The sequence below is a fragment of the Cucurbita maxima genome, unplaced genomic scaffold (assembly GCF_002738345.1).
Source record: "Cucurbita maxima cultivar Rimu unplaced genomic scaffold, Cmax_1.0 Cma_Scf00032, whole genome shotgun sequence".
Lineage (NCBI taxonomy): Eukaryota > Viridiplantae > Streptophyta > Magnoliopsida > Cucurbitales > Cucurbitaceae > Cucurbita > Cucurbita maxima.
In genome coordinates, this window is record NW_019272048.1 from 2,034,417 (window position 1) to 2,058,563 (window position 24,147).

The 24,147-nt window shown below is 34.4% G+C and overlaps 2 protein-coding genes across 3 annotated transcripts in view; both read right to left on the minus strand.

The window, feature by feature from the left end:
* Window positions 1–14,098, minus strand: part of LOC111467035 (phosphatidylserine decarboxylase proenzyme 2-like) — a 25,449-nt gene extending 11,351 nt beyond the window's left edge. Inside the window, exons 1-10 of the mRNA XM_023111815.1 lie at window positions 13,681–14,098; window positions 13,503–13,582; window positions 6,581–6,605; window positions 5,143–5,202; window positions 4,308–4,376; window positions 3,069–3,155; window positions 2,820–2,870; window positions 2,137–2,220; window positions 1,517–1,608; window positions 603–758 (exon numbers count right to left, since the gene is read on the minus strand). Of these exons, the coding sequence (XP_022967583.1) occupies window positions 603–758; window positions 1,517–1,608; window positions 2,137–2,220; window positions 2,820–2,870; window positions 3,069–3,155; window positions 4,308–4,376; window positions 5,143–5,202; window positions 6,581–6,605; window positions 13,503–13,582; window positions 13,681–13,893 (917 nt within the window). The 5' untranslated portion in view covers window positions 13,894–14,098. The remainder of the gene's footprint in view (window positions 1–602; window positions 759–1,516; window positions 1,609–2,136; window positions 2,221–2,819; window positions 2,871–3,068; window positions 3,156–4,307; window positions 4,377–5,142; window positions 5,203–6,580; window positions 6,606–13,502; window positions 13,583–13,680) is intronic.
* Window positions 14,099–20,585: 6,487 nt separating this feature from the next.
* Window positions 20,586–22,105, minus strand: LOC111467069 (NAC domain-containing protein 104-like). 2 transcript variants are annotated; one of them, XM_023111856.1, is made up of 3 exons: window positions 21,887–22,105; window positions 21,528–21,826; window positions 20,586–20,921 (listed from the first exon to the last, which is right to left on the minus strand). In XM_023111856.1, exons 1-3 carry the CDS (start codon window positions 22,059–22,061, stop codon window positions 20,769–20,771), a joined length of 627 nt encoding a protein of 208 aa, XP_022967624.1. In that variant the 5' UTR covers window positions 22,062–22,105; the 3' UTR covers window positions 20,586–20,768. The 2 variants fall into 2 exon arrangements, with proteins under 2 accessions (XP_022967624.1, XP_022967625.1); XM_023111857.1 differs by having other exon boundaries at window positions 20,586–20,918; window positions 21,887–22,104.
* Between the last annotated feature and the right edge of the window lie 2,042 nt (window positions 22,106–24,147).

Below are 24,147 nucleotides of genomic sequence, written 5' to 3' on the forward strand. Positions count from 1 at the left end.
CCCCCCCCCCCCCCCCCCCCCCTCCTCCTTGGGGGCAGGTTCGAGCTTGTAGACACAGCTATTTTGTTGGATTCTAGATTGGCTTTCATGGCTCAGTCCCTCTAAAATTCATCTTTTCTTGACATTCAAGTTGATTAAGATTAATAGCTATAATTTATCTTTTTCTAATATTCAAGTTCATTAGAGTTTTGTTTAACCCATTTTCCTTTTGGAAAGCTGTCGCATTCTCACAATTTTTATTTCTTTAATAAGAAACAGACTTCGAAAAAGAAGAAAACTGCTGAAGGATACAAACTTCTAACGGGAGAGGAAAAAGGAAAACAAAACACCTAAAGCAAAAATAAAACGAAAAAGATTACAAGAGTCTAAAAGAAGACTCCTAGTTGTGTATATACTGATATTTCGATGCAAATATTTTCTATCCAAAAACTGAATGAAAACTAACCTGAAAAGATCATTTTAAAAGAACTTAAGCGGGAAATAGCAAAGATTAATCAACATTTATCTCATATTCTCCGAAAGTGATGTTGCTCTGTTTAGCTATCTTGTCCTGAGCCGGAAAAAGAAAAAAGAAGAGCTAATTAAGTACATGAACACTTTACCCATATGCAGCCTGTTTATCGGTCAAGAACCCTCCGGTCATAACTTGGTTTCCAGTTCCTTCATCAAAACATAGAGTCAAGTGAATCATATTGTTCAGTTTATCAGAAACTTCAAGAACTTCACCACAAACAGGGCAGCGATTCATCAATGGTTCCCTGCAATTTAAAGAAAATCATCAATATGCTAGAAAAATTAACAGGAATGAGATGAAGAGATGGGAGAGTTGTAGGCTTAAAAATCAAAATTGTTCCTTCCAACTTCAACCAAAGTGCATTATGTAGTTTTATTCACCAGTAACTGTCTCTTAATTGATTCTCCATTCCATCTCATAAACATGCTTGCTACCGTAGTAGCCATTTTTTTGTTGGTTGACAATAGTTTGAATTGCCTTATAAGGAATGAAGTGAAAAAACTAAGTCTCAAATGTATAAAGTACTGCAAGCGTGAGGGATGAATTTTTTTTTTTTTTTCTAAATTAACAGTAGAGGGTAGAGAAACTTTCCAAGATGTGCATCACACAAGTAAATTCCTCAATCATACGCAAAAAGACAATTATAACTCCTCTATCCAATTTTCAGAGGGATCTTCGTTTCTTTGTGGTCCAAGCTTGTTAAGCTTCTTTGGTTTTCAATGGTAGGTTTTGTTCTAGCTGGTTGTTTTCTTTTCCATTTTATGTGTTTTCTTTTCTTCTTTCACTCCTCATAGAGTTTCTACCTTCTGAGCATTAGTCTGTTTTCATTTATTTAAAGAAAATTTCGTTTCCTGATTAATAAAATGAAAAATTATAGCTCTCTATCCACAGACATTTAAATTCACTGTGAAAATTCGCCGATTTTCAAGTATCAAATAATAGTCTGGTGCAAGAAATAGGTGAATGGCATTTTTCAAAAGAATGATTCAAATGGATATTTACTTCTCTTGTTGAGCAGCAAGAAGAGCAGCCAACTCATCAAGCGTGACAACACCATCCCCATTCTTGTCAGCTGCCTTAAAAAGCTCCTCCTTCTAGAATATTAATAACTATACAGCTCAGGAAAATAGATATGAAACCAGATAGAGCAACGAAGATATTAATATCAGAAAATGAGTACCGTAAAAAAGATTAAAAAAAGATTATAAGAACTTCAAACAAGATAAACTGAAAAATACATGTAACTCATCAATAAGATTTCCATTCTTGGATACAAATGCCTTATTTACAGTTCAAAGAAAATTTAATTACCAGCAGATAGTTGAAAACTGCGTAGAATGTACTTCAACGAATAAGGAACTTATATTCCAAAAATACAAAGAAAAGAATCACAAGGATATAAAGAGAGAATAAGAAGAGAACATTAAAAATAATAAAAATAAAAAAACTAAATTCTACTTTTCCAATTAACACATGAACTCTATTTGGTACTGTTCTCAGTAGTTCAAAGTTAACCTATAATCGTCATAAAACCAACGTTAGAATCATTTCTTACAGTGACTTATAGGGGGTAAAAAAGAAACACAGAGAGGGAGAGAGAAGATTAAGTTTTAGTTTCAAACCTTAGAAGCTGCCACTTGATTGCCAAAAGCATCAATTAAGTCAGAAAATTCAGGAAATGAGAGCTCTCCATCCTCATTATAATCCTGTGCAAATATGACAGCTCAAGAATATTAAAGTAAATAATTTTATGTAGGAGAATTCTAAATGGGATTACATGTTTGTGATGTCTAGCAAACATAATTAAAAATGACATGTATGACTAATTTCTCCAAGAGTTGGTTAAAAGAACAATGCCGCCGTACAACAACAATAGTTTCTTGCAAAAAGAGAGTTTACATCTCTTGTTGGTTCAAAAAATTCTCTTCCTCCTCAAAGTCATGAAAAAACTTCAAATGTATCCTTACACATGCAAAATAATATTGAAAGGCTGTTAGCTTTCAACAAAATAACGAAAAACTCACTATTTTTAGGAGTTCTGTCACTTAAGGAGCATCAAATAGATAAAGTTGTGGAAATGGTGAACATAATTAGGTGAAGGTAAGGGTAATTTGGTAAAAGAGAAAATATGAGGTCTTGACCTTAACTTTAATCTTAGGCTATTTATTCAAATATCTATAGTTATAAGAGATTTCTACTGGTTACCCTTGAAACAATAAAGCAACCTACATCAGTCTTAGCAATAAGCGGTGGAAATTCTGTTCCTTATATCATTTAGCTACAAAAAGAGAACATTGTAACATACCACAATAGATAAGATGCGTTTTGCAAAGCGTTTCTCTGTTTCGATCGGGTCCTGCCAATAATATTAAACTGAATAACAGAAGTGCTTATCTGAATTCACTAAAACGTGAAATAAATACTTCCATACCATATTATAAGGTATACAACGCACAAAAAAATCTTAGGTTGTTTTTAGTTGTCATAAAAAAAAATTTCAAAAAAAACACACACACACAAACATAATTAGAAATACTAATGATGTATTGTGTACCTCAACAGAACATGACACATAAATTTTTCCAACCACTGCATTAGGTGGTGATGGATCCAACAATTTGAGTTCCTCAGAGCTTGAATCCTACAAGACCACATTAGGACAAAAATTGTTCCTCAGAGTAACACGAAGTGAAGGAAGAAATCCAACTGTCACATGCTATAAGTTAAAAATGATGCGGATGGCTTGGGCAAAAGATGGATAAACTGGATAAAGGACTGCCAATCCAGCTTTTCAAAACAGATCTAAGTTTTTTATTTTGCAATAGAAGTTTCTGAAATAATTCACACCTTCGGCTTCAATACCATATTCATTAATCAAGCTTTTACCTCTCTCAACTAGGACTTTGTTATAAACCATTAGCTCCAAACGTTTACAGTTCAAACAAGAGCTTTCATCTCCTTCCTTCAGCTACCTCGCCTTACAATTTTATTACCATTCGCACTTGGTTGTATAATGCCTAAGCATTTCATTTGCTGCCCCTTGTATATTAAAGAAACTGAATCCCATGTTCACGTTTAGCTCCAGCTCCTTAGCATCATTGTTTAGGAACAGTATCCTTTCTACCTTTGGATGACTATGCCTAGGAATATCTCCACCTTCATCTTAAACATCACTGTGAGTGACCATTTCGATAAGTCTGAGAAGACTCTTTGACAAAATATTGCTCGAGCTTTCCTGTGGAATCTTTGGAAAGACAGAAATCCACGGATCTTTTCTGACAAGCAACAAAATTTGAACAATTTCTTTGAATCCACTATCTTTTTAACAATTTCCTTGAGTAAATTAACTACTCCATTTTGAAATTACACTCTTTCCTCCCTCATTTCTCATTGGAAAAATTTCATGTACTCATCTCATCGATAGGATCTCATTTTCCTTAACCATTTCACCTACTCAATGAAAATGTTTATGTTTAGAGTTTGATGTATATTCATATTTTGAATTTCGTATCCCATCCTCTTTAGTAATTTCTTCTCCTTGATGAAATTATACTCTGTTATAATAGAAAGAAATCTACTTATACAGTTTGTTATTAGAAAAAATTGTACCTAATGCTACATAGTAGAGAGATCTTAAATAATATGGAGTAACTAATCACTCGCAAAATACTAGAGTTAACTCGATTGATGTTTACAGGTACAGGAAAAAGAAATGGGCTTTTCTATGTGAAGTGATTAAAGTAATGCAACTACATGATCATGGATGGGTCAACGTATGGTAATAGTTACTCGCCTGTGATAGAAATTCAAGTAGATCGATCTCACAATATCCTACAAGGTTGTTTCGGGATATTCTATTAGTCTGCAATACAAAAAGATAAATACAAATTTTAGATTACACAATTCCATGGAAAGAAAATAAATTAATAGTCATTTTCGAGGGTGTGTTTTGTTAGATCTATAAAAAGCTTTTGTACATGGTTGTTCTCTATATGGTTCTATTTGTGGTTTTTAATTTTTCTTTTTAAGGTAGTTTGTATCCTTGAACTTTTAACCTTTTTTATTATACCAATGAAAAGTTATTTAGTGTTCAAAATCTACAAATTCTTTATATTATGCAATTTTGTAATATTACTTTCATTAATATTCTAATAACTAGCATTCTTTTTATCATTAAAAAAGACATTACTGTTCCTAGCAATTTCGAAGTTATAGCCTTCAGATAAAATTCTATAAAAGCTGGAGAACTTGAAAAACATGCAAAAGCTTTTTTCTGTTTCAACTCGGGTTTCTTTCCATAATTTTTTTTTTCACCCATTCATTAATTTAATTAACATAATGAAATGTTTTATAAATTTTATTCAAAAATTTTAGAATCATAAAATAGAAAATAAAATTATATTAATTTAAGATATATTATATTTTTAAACTAATATTTAAATATCTATAAGTTCTTTTAAGGACAATATTACATTTGAAAGAAAATTAATTCGTTTTTCTGTTTACATTGCAGTATCAAATCAAACTGAAATTCCAGAAACTTAAAGCTTAGAAGCCTATTCTTTTTCTAGTAAATCTCAAACCCTAAACAACGTTAAAACCATTGAACCTTTAAAGATGATTACTACCTCAAAAACAGAGATTCTCGCAATATGAGGTCCATCCTTCTCCAAGAGAAGCTTCTTTTCCTGTGAAAAAAAAAAAAAAAAAAAGTTGCATTTAAACAAAGGTGCATATGTCAGGTGATTCAGTTATCATATAGGTATTAAATGTTACCAAACAGTTCTAAACCGGAGAATAAGCATAAAAATTCTTTCATATTTGATTGGTTAATTACATTTGCAAATACTCATTTCATACTAAACAATGATATATATCAGTACATTTCTTTTCTTTATTTTTATCTTTTTTATTTTTTGTTTTTTTATTATGGGAACGGCAATCTACATAGATGAAATGAAAAATTACATAAGAGTATCAATCATAGAACAGAAAACTAAATTACAAAACTCTGAACACACAATTTATAAAACAAAAACAAAAACAAAACTAGAATAATAAACTACACTAGAATCCTGATCAAAGAAACATGCGTTTAAATTTCAGACTTCACAAAAGCTTTCCATCTCTACTCCTCTGTTCCAGAAATAAATAAATAAAACTCTGCTTGCATCTTTGAAAAATTTTTAAAAACTTTAATTCCTGGAAGCTAGTGAGAAAACAGCACCAACTGAAGGAGAAACGCAAACCAACTGCGGCAAAATAAAACCTTTGACAACACAAGAAATCTGAATAGTGAATAACAAACTATGAGTTGACAAAAGCCTCAGAACGTAAACTTCCCAAAGCTTCCAATGGACTATTGGGATAAGTGGTGGAAAGAGGTAAAGGCAAGAGTTAGCCTTAAAGTCATGAGCATGGTTTTCGAAACTTATATCATATGCAAGATAAAGCATAAACGCTTATTGGGTTAATGCAATTAGGTGAATTCTCTAAATTATTTATTCCTTCCATACAACTATATATAATTTAGGACTTCTGTAACTATCTTATTTTATACATGCTTCGCATTGGAAAGCCTTTTACTAATAACTTCAAGGTTGAGCATCCTTCCCATTTTCTTCATTTTATCTTATTAGTGAAATAATCTTTTTTTTTTTTTTTCTGTTACAATTTAACCAGGGTTGGGCAGTTAACCTAACCTAATAGTCATGTATCTATAGAACTAAATATTATTTAAGACAAAAGGGCAAAATATCCAACAATTTCCTTAATACCAAATCTTAGAGTCAAATATTTATCTTGAGAGATTAATTTACATGCATATAAGTTGGCCGAAAATCCACTGACTAAAAGATAGTAAAAATATTGTAGATTATCGATTGAAACAAAGAAAAACTACAAACAAGAAGTGCAGAGATGGTACAATTTAAATCTATTCCAACTCAAGAAGTGATAGGGAAAGCATTTTTAAGTACCAAAGCAAATAAAAATTCAAATAAATTAGACGCAACACAAGTAAAGAAACTCAATTTGCTGCAAAACAATAGAGGTCTGAGTACTCACAGAGTTCCAAGCTGGGTCTTTAGTGCTGCAAAACCAATAAAGCCCAATCAGCAAACTCAACAATATATATCTACGTATTGAATATGCAAAGGTCTTTGTAGCGACAGAGTCAAGATTGCTCAATAATAATAATATAAATAAATCCAATAAAATGTTATGACTATGTCAGATATCATTCAGTTCAAGGATTCGATGGTACATTCTTATGATTTAGACAACATTCAAAGAAAGGTGATGCCACCATGCTCCAACTTCACCAAGGGCTCCTAAAAAATGGTGGCTGAAATTGAAAATGTCTCAAATGATAAAATCAAATTGGCCACTCCAGACAAGAAAGTAAAAGTTTCTAGCCAATTGAAAATGACAGAAACTTCAAAATTAAAACTTTTGAATTTAAGTTTAAGATCTCAGGTAAATTTTACAATACCGTTAAATTTATATCTTTTTCTATTACTGTAGTCCCAAATTCTGATAAAACAATTTAGAGAAACCAGAACAGAATCAAACTAAATTGAAATGTAAAGGATGAAAACTTACAAGATAAGCCAAGTAATTTGAAGAACTTGGACCCTACCTACTTGAGATCACTCTCAAGCCCTATCACCAAAATAATGTCTACCTTCTCCTTTCCCACTCCATCTATTTATAAATTATTACCATAACTACCTCCCTAGTTAATTACTAATAAACCCTTTAATACTCTAATAACATGCCTATCAAATTTCCTACAATTCCCACGTTCAAATTCAAATTAATCCCGAGAAAATTACCAACATTTACCATGCACGACCTCCAGGATACTGATTTCTTTTTTTTTTTCTTAAAATTTTTTATTCTTATCAGATGGGTTTTCTGTATTACGTGACACTGTTCATCTCAATCAGAAAATTTGCAACATTGTCGACACTCTCCTGCATAAGAAACTACGTAATTTAATGAAAGATTTTCCTCTGTTCCCTAAATCTGACCAAAAAAATTCACTTTTCAATTCTGACATTCAATTCAATGTTTAACAAGAATTTAAACAGCTACAGAAGTTGGACAACGTCAAATGTATTTCTAACATTGCAGATATTGTGTTACCATTTCCACTTTCCACCATGTCTCAATATTTGGGGAGAACATACAGGTCATTTTTCTAAACAAGAAACAACCTCACATTGATATAATGAAAATGAATAAATGTTCAAAAGATACAAACTGAACCTAGAATTTTCTCAAAAACTTCATCTAAAAGAGTAAAAGGACTTGCAAATAAATGATGAAACTATGAATAAGGCCTCCAACCAATAGCTACTTCAAATCTTCCAAATAAAACCAAGAAAAGACCACCAACCAACAAAAAACCTTTGAAAACCCATCATAAAACCTCGCAAAAACTCCTCAGTTCTGCAAGAAGAACTATTGATCCATTGAAAGAAACTTTGAAGAATCATCACCAACAAAGAAATAAAAAGAAAAGTCTCCTAATGCAAGTCAACCCAAATATCTCAAAGAAGATAAAACAAAACTATGAAAAGCTAACATGACTTCCTTATTGAGCCAAAGGAGGCACAAAACTCAAGACCACACCGACATCTTCATTGAACGAATCAACCTTCACCAACTTGTCTACATGCCCAATGTCACGGCCATGCTTGTCTAGGGCATGTTACCTATGGTCGCATGCCTAATGTCATGGTCATGCTTGTACAAGGTGTGTTTCCTATGGCTGCATGACCATTCCAAACCCTTTTCACTTGCTTTCATGTTAGTTAATTCTTTGTTATTTAATTATAATGATTTATAGGGGTATGGATCCTCGCCAAAATCATGTTTGCACCTACTAACTAAGGCTAATTTTCCACAAAATGCACTATAAGGGGGATGCAACTAGTTATCAATTCCTCCTACCTAGGTTATATGATATCAATGTCGTTGTTGTTGCTTATTGCTTGTTGCTTGCTAGCTTCTAATATTACTTCCTCAAATTGTTTTACAAACATTTTTTTAAAACTTTTTCTAACCCCGTTTTCTAAAACTAATTAAAAAAATGTGACCAAAGGCTTGAGCATACGTCGTTCATGCCAACGGTGACCCAAGTTTAGTTGGACTTACTTGAGATAGAGATTAAGTACCACACAATCACGTTGCAATTCCCGACAGAATACGATTGTGACAATTGGTATCAGAGTTACGTCATCTCTTAGAATTCAAGTGAACAAACATGTCCACTACAAAACAATCAAGTCTCGAGTTGACTGATTGGTCGAGATCGAAGAGCAAATGCTCTCCCTATGTGAAGCCTTTGACAATCTTGGATTTTTGGAATCTCGCTTGAATGAGATTGCCACTAAAGTCGACATAATTGATGTGGCAGCTGGCCACCTAGAAAAGACACCCATCCAAGAATTGATGCTTCAAGTTGAGTCCCTAGAAGATAAAGTCACATGAATTAGTGGCTTCAACTATGGGGATAGCTCAACAAGCTTTGTTCCCCGTATGTAGGAGCGTGTCAAAGGTTTAAACAACTCCCAAAAAGGGATATCTCAAATGATTTCAGAACTTTCTAAAGGTGCAAAAGTTGCTCTTAATGTAGTAAGGGCCAAAGTAGCGGATTTGAGCGTCAGACTAAATCTCACCATGAGATCGATGGGGAACCAAACCCCAGCAAGGAGCATAGTCTAGTTTAACAAGGTAAAGACCTCGGAGCCTAAGCCCTTCTGTGAGGTTTGAGATACCAAGGCCTTAGAGAACTCTATCTTTAACCTTGAACAATACTTTCGAACTACAAGTACTATGGCAAAGGAAGCATTGAAAACAATGCATCTAGCTAACAATGAAAAATTGTGGTGGATATCCACGAACATAGACATTCAAAATGGTTAATGTACCGTAGAAACTTAGGAGAGACTAAAGCAAGAACTCTTCTCGCAATTCTTCCCAGAGAATTTCAAGATACTAGTGAGAAGGAAATTAAGGGAACTAAAGCATGTCAAAAATATCTGAGACTATGTCGAGCAATTTTTTGGGTTGATGTTGGATATTCATGATATGTAGACAAATCTTTTACTTTGCCGAGATTTGGGTGAAGTCCAAACTGTACAAATAACAAAATCAAGACCTTTCTATAGCTTATGCTACAATTAAACGATTGTTTAACCTTGACGATGGTCAATCCCAAAATATGAGACAGATTCAGACGTCCACAAGTGGATTTAATAGAAATTACCAATTCAACTCACCCAAAAGTGGGAGGAGGAGGTGATAGACTTGAAACTAGAGGAGGGGGCTATAGATCCTCCCAAAAGAGAGGAAGAAATCTGTGTTGGAGACCACACAACCAGAACAGTTATAATTAGGGCCCTCGTACTACTTCAAATGCAAAGGGACACATTGAGAGTTTAAATGCCCACAAAGGGCCGCTCTCCAAGCCTTTCAAGAAAAATTTGGAATGAATCCAAATATGAAATGAAAAAAGTTAAAATATCGTTAGTCGAAAGCATTGGAAACACCCACATGGGGCCCTAAAGTATTTATCTAATCTCCGAAGAAAGTCAGAGAGATGGAAGAGCTAATGGAACGAAGTCTTATGTATATCGAGGCCTAGGTTAACCACACATGGACTAAGAGTACTAAGGTCGACTTTGGTGCCACTTACAACTTCGCAACACATAACAAAGACCAAAGTGAAACGCTTGAACATTCTCTAGCATTGAGATATAAGGATGAAAGGCATCAATTTAGCAGCACTATTTGTCTCAAGAGTTGCAAAAGAACTCTATCCAGCTAGTGCTTGGAGTGGACACTAATACTCGACAACCAAAAGGGGTGAAGATGATGTCAAGGTTAAAATTGAGAAGGGTCTTACTCATGATAACCCACGCTCATTGTTGTTTCTATGGTTGAAGAGGAGAGCTCGAGTGAGCCAATTCTAATATAGATTCCGCAATTGTTAAACATTGTGACGTAAGGTCAAAAGGTCAAGCTAAGGATTTATCTCCACCTAGAGAGATAGATCATGAAAATTGATTTATTACCAGCGGCGAGATCACATGCCAAAAATGTGTTATACGATTCAACTCGAGCTAGCTGAACTATATGAAGAGCTAAATGACTTGTTGAATGTCAGGCTTATTAGACCAGCAAAGGTTTATGTCAATGATTCACCTGAGTGTTAGGGAGAGGCCATAAGCCAATACCTTCACCAAAATGTGGAGACAAACCTCCAAAGTAGCTCATTCTTACTGGGAAAAACATCCAGACGGATGAAGAAAGTGGTTGGTTAGAAATGTAGGCCACAAAAATTTCAAAGTGGATACAAAGTTCTAATCAAGCTAAGATCAAATCAACTTCGATTCCAAAACAACAAGAATCAACAGCTGGTGCGGAAATACTATGGACCAATCGAAGTCATTCAGAAGGTTTGGAAGGCATCATACAGGCTTCAATTACTCCTGTAAGTAACTTGAAACATTATAATCTCGATCGAAAAGACACCAGATATAATGAGGCGACATTCCTACCACGATGAAGAATCCTACCGAGAAGGAAGTAAAAGAGATCCTAGCTAAGAAGACAGGACGAGTTGACGAATCGAGATGCGATGTACAAGAGGTCCTTGTAGACTCAATGAATCCATGATGTTGAGGTCAGTTGAGAACACATCGAAAACCTAGAAGTTAGCCTTATTCTACATTGTTGAGTTCATGAAGAGACGATTGACAAGGATGACAACCAATTAAGTGGGGGAGGATGTCACGGTCATGCTCGTCTAGGGCGTGTTGCCTATTGTCATATGTCTGATGTCACGATCATGCTTGTCCAAGTCGTGTTACCCATGGTCGAATGCCTACTCCAAACCTTTTTTACTTGTTTTCATGTTAACTAGTTTTTTATTATTTTATTATTATAATTCAAGGATATATGACTCCAAGTCAAAATCATGTCTAAACTTACCAAGGCTAATTTGCCTCAAAATGTAGTACAGGGAACGTGACTAGTGGTGAATTCTTTCTACTGAGGTTATATACTATAAATGTCGTCGTTGTTGTTTGTGTTCTCAAATTACTTTCCAAACATTTTCCTAAAACATTTTCTGACCCCATTTTCTAAAACTGTTTTCCAAGAACGAGGTGTAGACTTGAGCATACGTCATCCATGCCAACGACGACCCGAGATTAGTTGGTTGACTTATTTAAGGGTGAGCGTATGTGCCATACAATCGCATTTCGAGTCTCAACAGGATGCAATTGTGACACCCAGCACCTTTTAAATGTTTTTCCTTCCCCAATAATGATGAAACTATTAAACCTTTATCTCCTACCAACGGTACTTCACACAAAGTTCCCACAACCCCTCCCAACAAAAAGTTTAGACTACCAAAAGAATCCAAGACCCCAAAAGCTTGTTCATCTTCCACGATCCTCTTTGCTCTCGAAAAATATAGGAGACTATTCAAGCAATCAAAATCAACAGGTTAATGGTATCTAAAGAAATTCAAATAAAACCTCCACATTTCTTTCCAATAAACACAAAATTTTCATTTTCAATAAGATAAAGGTAATCTTCTGATTTTAATCCATCCTCCAAAGCTTTCTACCAACTAAACTCTTCTATGTTTATAACCACACCATGTATCAAACAAAATATGGAATTATCCTATCTTTCTCCAAAGACGACGACGTCTTTCAAAAGCTTCTAAAAAGTCAACCTAATTTGAGCAAGACTTTGTCAGCTGCAAATGGATTTATTAACAAACTCTTAGATTTTTCTTTCTTACGAGTTTTAGAGATTTCTCTCCAATCATTAGAAGAATGTAATCTTGAGTTAACAAGAATTTTAGAGAAATCCAAATTTTTCACCCCCTTTTATTTATCTAGAAGTAGTTTGAAGAAACTTCAGCTGCCTAAAACTTGTAGAAGATGCCCCCAAATCCTTTTTGACAAAAGAAGCTTCAATCCTTGGGCAAATAAAGATCAATTCCACTCATAAGCTTTTGAAGAGATTCGCTCAACATATCCCAGAAGACCCACCATCCTCTTTTCTAAAACCCAGCCGGAACAACCAAATAGAATTTTTCGCACCACCATTAAACTGGAAAGAGATCTCAATAAACCATCCAAAATTGTTAAAAACTTTTAAAGATTCTAAAGCATTAATTTTCAACATGCATCAGCTTGCTTAAGTTGACGTTGGAAGGACAATTCCAATGTGAGCCAAACGGCTTGTCCCAACCATAATAAAGTATTCCAATGATGTTTAAAGAAAAAGGAGCGACACTTTTCCCTTTCTTCCAGAAGCTAAATCCCGTGGGCAAAAATGAAACAAAAAAAGAATATATGCGCAATACTACAACTGCTTTCCATCTGACTACAAATGCAAAGACGAACCAACCAAGGAAAATTCTCTTAGATGAAGAAACTGATGAGGAAGAACCGAATGAAGGCTTCTTCTTCCAAAAGCCTTATCACGATCTTTCTCTTACTGGTGTTGCCTTTGCAAGATAAAGGCAACAACTTTTTGATAAAGCATAGGTTTGCGTTGTGGAAGCTGTAGTAATTCAATTCCATAGTCGTACTTCTCCCACAATGACACTTTCTGGCACAGTAAACTACACTTCACTTTTTTCCCAGAAAAATTCCTTTCTCCAAGATGGAACAACATCTTCCAACTACAAGATTCCACGCCTACGAAATTCAGAACAAGAAACGGTAAATCCATTTCAGCTAAAGTGGTACCGAAACAAGCTAACTTTACAGCAGGCAAGTCAGAAAGGCAATACAATCACAGAACATATGTCCGCGCGTGGAACTCGCTTATTCAAACAATCACGTTGGCTAAAGATCAGCATAGCAGAGATATTCTTAGAAGAACAGGAACGAGAAAAAGGTGACTAAAGGACTAAAGCACCATAACTTGGTCAAAGAATCAAGAACTTAACTGATCAGAGATTCCCGTCCGAAAAGTCTGTTCTCCAAAAGAAACACAAGCGAGCCACTTATCCTTGAAATTCATTTGCGCCTACAAACAAACAAACAAACAATATCAAAGCGCATCAAACAGAGAGACAAATCAAGCAACAAACCGGAGTTTAGATAACAAAACAGCCAGAGCATTACACTAATAAGAGTAAGAACAGCGATTCCAGCGAAATCCTCCACAGAGCCAAGTTTGGTATGAGAACAAATTCCTTTGCCATTGGCGTCTCCTCCACGACGCCTTCGAAGAAATCGACGAAGATGCATACGCTTCTTGAATCGAGAACCACGCGACTCTTCAACATCGGGATCTGAAGAGGAGGAAGAATCAAGCTTGGAACTGCCATTCCCCATGATTGGCTCCGCTCCTGCTCCTGCTCCTGCTGCTGCGTCTGGAAATGGAGGGAATTTGATTGGGAGATTCACTCTTAAGCCATGATTAATCGACTTTGTGGCGGGGGGGATCGTGGGGTCTTTGATTTGATTATGAAAATTGGAAGAATGTCAGTCCGTTCAACTTTTTGGTCTGCTTTCCTGCTGTATTGTTCTTCCCCTGCTGGCGGCTATTTCTTAAAAGCCTCCAATCTTTTTTAATTACTTTTTTGACATTTTAATTACATCGAACGGGTCGCTGCTTGAACCTTATCCGCGTTCTTGACCTCGAGCCCTCCCAACCCACATTTGAAGTCAAATATGTCATATATAACCGGTCAAACTGGAAAATATCTACTATCTATGGTGGGTTTGGAGTGTTACAAATGGTATAAGAGTCAAACATTAAGGGTGTGCTAGCTTCATAATGGTATGATATTGTCCACTTTAATCATAAGGTCTCATGGGCCCTCAAGGGAGTGGATTGTGATAGCCCACATGAGTGAAGAAGAGAACGAAACATTTCTTATAATGGTTGGCAAACTTTCCTTTATAGACGTGTTTTAACCCTTACACAAGGGTTGATGATAAAAATGCTCATTTAACTCATAAGGTCCGACCCTCAAGGGACATTTCTGAACCGGTGAAGAATCCCCGTTTAAATAAGAAATAGAAAGAGAGTAGAAAGAGATTTCTCCACTTTAGTTAAATGGGGTCGGGAATGGAAATTATATTCCTTGTTCCCATCTAAATCTATATCTCATCCCGCTTTATTATTATTTGTATATTTATGAGCAGACGATTATAATGTAATATTGAAATTAAAATTTATTATCAATATGCTAATACTTACTATCCGTCCATCGAAACCTATTAGTTAAATATTAATAGAAATATCGTTGAAGGTTACATTTTGTCTCAAAATTATCTTAAATTTTCAAAAATTTCAATAATACCCCAATCTTAAAAATCATATTAAAAAATATTCTTCCACTTTTAAAAAAATTGAATTAAAATTGAATTAAGACATTAATATTTTGTTTTAAAAATTCCAAACATTTAAAAAAAAATTAATATAAATTTTTCAAAAATACCATTTAGAACTAAATGTTTTATTAACCCTCTTAAATTTTTTAAAAAATTTAAAAACACTTTTAAAAATAAATGATATTAATGTTATTTTTAAATTTTAAAATTTTGATAAAAAGTTAGGAATTTTTTAAATTAAAAATATTTTTAAAATAAAATATTAAGAATATTTTTTTTTAATTTAAAAATTTTATTGAAATTTTAAAAAGTTTAAAATATTATTTTGTGATATAAAATTTAAGGTTATTTTTATTAATTTAATGAAATTAAAAATGGCAGTTACCCAAACTAATTGGAAGAATCTGTGCAGAAATGTTTTAAGAACTGCTCAACTGGCTTTCCGACCAACTGAATTTATGCTTCAATTAAATAATTATTCAAACACGTAAAAATAATTTAATATTTAATATTTAATATTGTATGGTGGCCTTTAAATGAATTCTATATGCATCGTGTCACAACTTCACTAAGAAAAGTAGTAGGTTGTGAACCCTACACGTCGAGACAGACAAGGGGCGACCCTCGAGTAGTGTCCATCCGACCATGCTAGGGTTAAGATTGAGAAGTGTAATGTTGCGATTGAAACAAAGAGAAGTTATCTAGTAAGATATTAAATCTTCCTTTTCTGTTATTCTAATTTAGATGCAATTATTTAGATTTTTAGTTAGAAATTTAACATCAAGCACGTTTTATGTATTATGAAAATCAAGTCTGATCAGTAGGTTGACTTGAAATTGATATCATGGGTTCGCATAGGTTGACTTGGATATACAAAATCAAATTTTCATTAAGGATAAATTGGTGATACCAACATAAGCTAACCAGGTTTGTCATGTTCATTATGATATCATGCAGATCTTTCCTTTTCTGTGGTATTCGACAACGTGTAATGCGTTAAGCCTGACTATGTCAAGCCCAGGAGGTATGTATACAAGTCCGCCTGATAGGTCTATGTGTGCGTACGTGGGCCGTGTGTGGAAAAATACCACACATTCAACCCTACTCGGAACTGAAAAGAGTCCAAACCAGGTTGACAGTTTTAAGATAAATCCTAATCATGTTATGTGTGTGACTGCATTGCTAACTCCAATAATAGAGTGACTTACGAAGTATTTCATAAAATACTCAAGACACGTGCTACGCTTATATTTTTCAAGTAAAGGTGAAACTCCTCATGGATGGCGGTGAACGTTGGAAAGGTCATGAAAGTTAGGATAAAACATGATTAAAGCATGTATGTGGTGACGTCACTAATTAAACTAAAAAAATTAGGGGTGTTAGTTTTTCATAATGTCTTAGCAATTTAGTAGTCGAGAATAGTTAGATGTCACATTTCACCGATACTACATGTGAATGAGTAACATGGACAATGACATTTTTGTAGGGTTAACTATGCAAGCTCAAGACCTAGTAAAGACCCCGAAAGAACATCTTTGTACGGCTGACAACGACATCGCAAGTAAAAACCATGACACATGCATAGGATGATGGTATTTTATTTTCTTAGGCTTAGATTAGTATAGGGTGTATTTACTTTTAATGTCTTATTTGTTTTATCTAATATTTCGTTATGTTACTTTAATGACGTTTTCAAACATATAAGTCCATGACATTGTTTTATGATAAAATTTTCAATATTTATTTTCCGTATAAAAGAGTATATTATGATGACGGTAGCGACTTTAGGTTAGTAGAAATCTAGGGTCGTTACAAGATGTCTATTTTACACGCGGAGACTCGATCCGAACGGGGAGAAAATTCCCCGTTTAGAAGGGAAATGGGGAGGGAGTGGAAAACATTTTTTCTCCGTTAAATAAATGAGACCATAGACAAGATTATATTCCTTATCCTGTACTGCCTCATCTCGCTTAATATATATATATATATATATATATATATATATATATATATATATATATAACCATTTTTCACCCTCTTTTAAAATAAAAACTTTAAATTAATTGTACGAGTTTTTTGTACCAAGGGATAAAATTTTTAGAACATTTCAAAATCAAGCAAGGAAAAAAATCATTTGTTTTATTCTTCACGTCCCGGATCATTAGATAGGAATCCGAAAATGAAGAGAGAAACAAAGAATATTACTACTGTATAAACAAATAGTTTTAGAGTAAGCTTTACACAATCTCCAAGATCATATAGAGAATTTTGCGGAGATGAAAAATAAAATAGATGGTGGGGAAGGGGACGGGAAAGCTTCCCCGCCCCACCTCATTCCACCCTGTGGACATCTCCGTCAAAGTCAAATTTAATCTTTGTTCGAGGTGTTTAGTTGGTCAATTTTTGTGTGCTATTTATTATAATATTTTAAAAACATCTTTTAAAATACAAATTTTAAAGCAAAAACATTTGTTGAGAATCTAATTGTGCAGTTTTTAAATTATAATCTGATTAAGGAGTAGGAACATATTTTTTAAAAAAATAAATTAAATTAAATCACAAGACAAAAAAATAATTATTAAATAATTTTAAAAAATCATTATCAAAGACTCCTAGTTTTCTATAATTGACTTATATTTTAAAACCATTTGAAAAGGAATTTTAGATAAAAATGGACCCGAATAAATAATGTCGTAAATAATGTTGCATGATACTCGAGATTCAGCCCATAGTTTGACAACCACTCTATCGTTTGTAAATAATGTCGTACTGTGAGATCTCATATCGATTGGAGAGGGGAACAAAATACTTTTTATAAGGATGTGAATTAGTAGACGTATTTTAAAAACCTTAGGAGAAATTCGAAAGGGAAAGTTCAAAGAAGACAATATCTGTTAACGGTGGGCCTGGGCCGTTACAAATGATATCAGAGCCAGGCACCGGATGATGTGCTAGCGATGAGGTTGAACCCTAGGGAGTGTGCCAACAAGGATGCGCAGGGATAGATTGGGGAGTCACACATCAATTGGAAAAGGAAACGAGTGCCAACGAGAACGTGTGCCCTGAAACGGGTGGATGGTGAGATCTCACATTAGTTGGAGAGAGGAATAAAACACTCTTTATAAGGGTGTGGAAACCTCTCTCGAGCATAAGCGTTTCAAAAATATTAAGGGAAAGTCCAAATAAGGGTGTGGAAACCTCTCCCTAACAGACGTGAAGCCCAAAAGGAAAAGCCTATCGGTATCAATTTTGTTCATTTTCGTGATCATGGGCCTTGAAAATGAATTTAAAATACCTCAAACCATGAGTTGAGCTCATGACCTAATGGCTCATGAGTATGGGTAGCTAATATTGGGCTTTTTGAGTTATATGACCTTTGGAGGAATCAATTATGTCCTATTGACCCCTAAACTTGTGCAATTGCTACAATTAAAGCTCAATAAAAAATGTGTACACGACTTAGATTGGGTCGAAAACATGGAATCAATATATATGCTCGATGAGATGATTCAAGGAGTTAATAGCACTATGAAGATTTTGAATGAGGACGTATGTTTACATAAAGTATTTGTGAGATCTCATATCACTTGGTGACGAAAACGAAACATTATTTTTCAAGGGTGTACAAATCTCTCCTTAGTAGACACGTTTTAAAATCGTGAGGTTGATGACAATACATAACAGGCCAAATCAAACAATATATACTCACAATGAACTTAAACTGTTACATGTATGTGTTAGACTGGTAACGACATTTTGATTTTGCTTTTAATTTTCTCATCAAATCTTTGAATTGAGCTAACGTTAGTTTCTTCCAATCTGAAAATAATTATGGGTTATGTCTAGTTGTGAACAATTTTTGGTTGGGTTGGGTTACTAATCCAACCCACTCGAAATTTTGGACTGGTCCAAAAAAATTCTTCATCCTAATCCAACCCGAACTATTTACATTCCTAATATGTACAAATCAAAACCCATTATTAACCTCAGTAATAAACGTTAAATATTCTTAATATTTTTAAAAGTAAAATAGGATTGAGTTAGTTATAACCTTATTTTCAAATTCTTTGAAACATTGTCAACCCGAAATCAAACAAAAAATTTTCAATTTTCTACAAATACAACCCAATCTAAATCGAAAAAAAAAAATCTAACATTATCCAAAGTTTATAATTTGAGTTGGATAATCTGAATCAGTCGGGCTAATAGTTTTATATACTTAAAATCCTTAAAACCTAAATAAAAATGGCCAAAGGGATTAAATTTTGAAGCTCATAGGTGAAAAAAATGAGTACGTAATGTTGAATGAAAGTTCCACGTCGGCTAATTTAGAAAATGATCATGAGTTTATAATCAATAAATACTATTTCCATTGGTTTGAGGCCTCTCGGGAAAGCCCAAAGCAAAACTATGAAAGTTTATGTTCAAAGTGGACAATATCATACTATTGTGGAGACTCGTGTTTATCTAATACGAAGAGTGAATTCAATACAAAAAAAAAAAAAAAAAAAATTGAATTTGTGTCTTTTTTTTAAAAGAAAAAACAAGGGATATTGCTGTCGTCATGGATGACGCAATGCTTTTGTAAGCAGCCAAGAAGCTAAAAGGCTAGGAGAGAGATAAAAATGGTGTCATCATTTTTTGGTTCGCACCTTACAATGCTTTATGGGCTCCACTCCCCCTTCTCTCCTTTCTCTTTTCCATTCTCGGTTAACCATAACGTCCCACGATCAAGATTCATACCACAATTTTAACGGTTGAAAACTATTTTACTTAAAACAATTTTACGTTGACCTACTAAAAGGGCTCGTGTTGGTCTGTGGACATAGTGCTACTCTTAAAAACCATTCAAGATTTAGTCATGTCCCAACGGGATATCAATGTCGTCGAGTACAAAATCTGTACTTCCAATAATAATTCGAATTTTTTTTTATATATATTCGTAAAAATTAATTTCAAATTCGAAGGTTTCCTATGACTCAACATTTCACAATCATTTTAGGATCCAATTAGGTTTTTGTTGTTGGTTGGGTTTATTTATTTATTTATTTTGTGTTGCTTTTAATGAGTTAGATTTGGTCATGTTTGTTGTTTGTTGCTTGAGTTTGAATTTATTTTTTAAATTTATTTTACTTTGCTTCATTTCTTAGCTACGGGTTGCAACACGACTTGGGAAACGTTTTTTTGATGAGCAACTCTACAGATGTACGAACTTTCTATCATTTCTATATTTAAATTTTTCCATTTTTTTATTATAGATTATTATTAAATTAAAATGATTATACCGAGAATGCTTCATTAATTTACACAAGAACGGATATCAAATGTAAAATACAGCCCTGATTAACCCGAACAAAATTAACGTTTAAGCATCTCTACCTCCTGAAACAACGATGATGATCTCAATATCCAAATTTTAATTTTATGAATATATCTGTGATGTTCCACATTGGTTGAGAAGGAGAACAAAGCATCATTTATAAGAACATGGAAACTTTCTTCTAGCAGACGCGTTTTAAAGCCGTGAGAGGAAGCGAAAGCCCAAAGAGAACAATATCTACTAGCGGTGGGGTTTGGTTCGTTACAATATCGATAAAATATTCACAGCAGCAAGTAATAGGAGAAATAAAGTATACATTTAAAAAGTAAGATGGCTTACATAAATATAAGAATAATAATTAAAAAAGAATTTTGGAAAAGGATATTTCTTTTTAGGAGTAATTAATAAAAGTGACATAAAGTGGGGGGGGGGAAAGTGGAAAAAAATAAAAGAGGAGGGGTTGGTTGGTAATTTAGAGAGAGAGAGGGGTAGTGGGATGTAATAATAATAAGTACAAGAGAGCACGTGGGAAGCGCGTGTTTGAGACGCTTTATTGGATGCGAGTGGGTAAGCTAATTTCGTCGAGATCCTCTAAGGATAAAAAGACTTCATCCAAACACGACAGCTCCGCCCCATCTTCTTCTTCTTCCTTCTCTTCATCTCTTTCGTAAACTCTGCACAACACCCATTTGCTGTAATCCTGCTATTAAAAAAATAAAATTAAACATTAAAAATTTAAAATTAAAATTATTTTAAATTATTAATTCCAACAAACAACCACCGAGTTTGGTTGAATTGAGTTAGGACAATTTTTTTGGACCGACTCGAAGGTTGATCGAGTCCATGATGGGAACAACCTTAATAAGGTTGTATGTTGTGTGTTTTTTTTTTTAAATATTAATAACTAAAATTTTATAAAATTTAAACGGAAACATTTATACAAAATTCAACTCAATCTAATTAAAAAAGATCGAGTGTTAATAAGTTTAATTACTGAAATAAACATTATTTTAAAACCGCTACCAAATATTGTCCTGTTTGGACTTTTTATTTCAGCCGTGGGATCTTAAAAAATGGTGCTTCATTCTCCTCCCTAATCGATGTGGGATCTCAAAATTTTACTCCTTTCGAGACCTAGTGTCCTTGCCGATACTCGTTCCATTTTCTAATAGATGTGGGACCCACGTCCACCCCAATTAAGAATAAATATTAATAAGGGTAGTTTGATATTATTAAAAAGTAAAAATAAAAAATAGTAGGTTGGGTTGAATTAAAACTTCGGGTTGAAAGGGGATGGATTGTGGCGTACTCTTTTGGGCCGTCCTCGGCGTTTGGATGATCTAGTAGAGGAGGACGAGGAAGAGGAAGAGGAAGAGGAAGAGGCAGCATCGGGAAGACGATACTCGTGCATTATCCAATTAGTTTTGATTGGATCGGCGGCGGCGGCGTGAAAGAGAAAATACTTCTTCATTCCAACAACTTGGGAGGTGGCAGTAGAGAGGACAGGATCATCTCTCCCCAATGGATTCCAGTAGCCATTATCAGTAACTCGAGCATCAATCTTTCTACTATAAAAATACCACCGGTTTCCCTCTCCCAACGCCTTCCCTAAAACACATACAATCAGCAACCAATAAACAAACCAATAAACCAACAACTTGGTCTTACCTTCAAGCTCCCACGGATCGTAGGGGTAGAGATCGAGATCGGGAATGACGTCGGGGTGGCACGGGAGCAAGGCGGCCTTGCGGTGGAGGAAATGGACGACGAGTTCTTCGTCGGTCGGATGGAATCGGAAGCCCGGCGGGAGGTTGAAGTTGTGGGAATGATCGGCTGCAGCCATGGAAGTTAATTTGGAAGAAGAAGAGAAGAAGAGAATAGTAAAATGGTAAGAGGAATGATGTTTTATTTATAGTATGGAGAGGAGGAGAAAGAGAATGAGAAGGTGACGTGCGACTCAAGTTGGGTAATCAATTTCATCACCAAATAACTTATAATCACACCTCACAACTTAAAAATAATTATTAAATTAGACCGTACACGGGTTGGATTGAATTGGGTCGAGACCATTTTTCAAAGAAATCGAGGATTTTAGATCGGATTTGAGTAAACATTTGGTTCGGTTGATAAAATGAACAGGCCGAATCAAGTTCACAACCTAACATAATCCTCGGTTTTCGAGTTAGATTAATGGGTTGTTAAAAAAACATACTTTTTTACCACTAAAATCTTATAAAGTTTAAATATCAAAGATTCATGAGTCCACAACACATCACTAACATTAGTTACAAATGTCACGTATTCTCAAGTTTCATAATGGTTTTTAAAATAGGGCATGGGTTGGGTTGTAACCCTGTTTTTCAAGTTTGTTTGGTAAGTCAACCCACGAACCAACTCGAATTTTCAATTTTCTAAAAATTCAATCCAAACCCAAATCAAAATATTCGGGTCGAATCGTGGGTAGTGGTCGGATAATTAAAAAATGATTATTATAACAATTTCAGAACCCGTTCGAAACGTGTTGAATTAACAAAGAAAGAATTATTCAACGAAGTCGCTACAATAGTTAAAAAAAAAAAACACAACTCAACGTGATCACGTCTGTCTCGTATATCGAACCATGAAAAAGTGTGGTGTCCCATCCCATGATTTTCCCTTAATAATGTGGTTTGTTTATGTTTGTTATAGAAGAAGAGGGAGGAAGTGAGACTTGTTGAAGAGGGAGGGAGGGGGAAATAATGAGAAAAGAGAGTCAACTATTTGTTTCCACTGCTTCTGTCACCGCCTGGCCTGCGCCTCTTTGTCTCATTACATAAACCATATCATTACTCCCCACTATCCCACACATCCATTTCTTCCTTCTTTTTTTTTTTTTTTTTTTTTTTTTTGAGATNCATGAATGAACCGAGATCATCTATATCAACAAGATGCACTTTTTTTTTCACAGCTTAATTTGTAATAGCCTACACCCACAGCTAGCAAATATTGTCATCTTTGAGCTTTCTTCTCAAGGTTTTAAAACACGTTGCTAGGAGTGGACACCAGGATGGTGTGCCAACGTGGATGTTGGGTCCTGAAAGGGGTGGATTGTGAGATCCCACATTGATTAGAGAGGAAAACGAGTGTCAGCGAGGACATCGGGCCCTGAAAGGGGGTGGATTATGAGATCCCACATCGATTGGAGAGGGGAACGAGTGCGAGCGAAGACGTTGGACTACGAAAGGGGGTGGATTGTGAGATCCCACATTGATTGGAGAAGAGAACGAGTGCTAGCGAGGACGCTGGACCCTAATGAGGTTTGAATTGTGAGATCCCACATCGAATAGATAGGGGAATGAAACATTATTTATAAGAGTGTGAAAATTCTTCTTATCATACGTGTTTGAGAGGAAACCCAAGAGAAAAACCAAATAAAACAATATTTACTAGCGATGGGTTTAGACTCTAGTATAATTATAAGAACTCCATAATCACGTTACCTAGATGTATGAGAATATGCGACATGAATTCTTGTCCCTTAGTACTTACTAAAATTATGAGCTATATATATATATATATATATATATATATTAAAAAAATTGGATTGATAATAAATAGAAAATAGGGAAGTGAAATATTTAATTTATTTAAAAATTGAAAAAAAAAAAAAAGAGAAATAAAATAGTGTGAAAATGGGAGACTTTGAGGCATCATCACACTTCATGCTTATATCAGCTCCACTGCTGTCATCCACGTGTCACGCACGACAATGGGTTTGGTCGTGGACCAAATTCAGAAGTCAGTGGGCCCACTTCATTGGAGTGTCAAGTGTGCATATATACCCATTCATAATTACCATCAACAATTATTCCTTTTTCTTTTCAAACTATATATATAATTTTTTTTTTTTTTTTTTTTTTTTTTTTTTTTTTTTTTTTTTTTTTTTTTTT

Coding starts and splice junctions, on each gene's coding strand:
- LOC111467069 (XM_023111856.1), bottom strand. CDS start 22,061: ATGGCTGCAGCCGATCATTCCCACAACTTCAACCTCCCGCCGGGCTTC. Junction 21,827..21,886: donor CGATCCGTGGGAGCTTGAAG/GTAAGACCAAGT, acceptor TATGTGTTTTAG/GGAAGGCGTTGGGAGAGGGA. Junction 20,922..21,527: donor GCCGAGGACGGCCCAAAAGA/GTACGCCACAAT, acceptor TTTTTTTAATAG/CAGGATTACAGCAAATGGGT.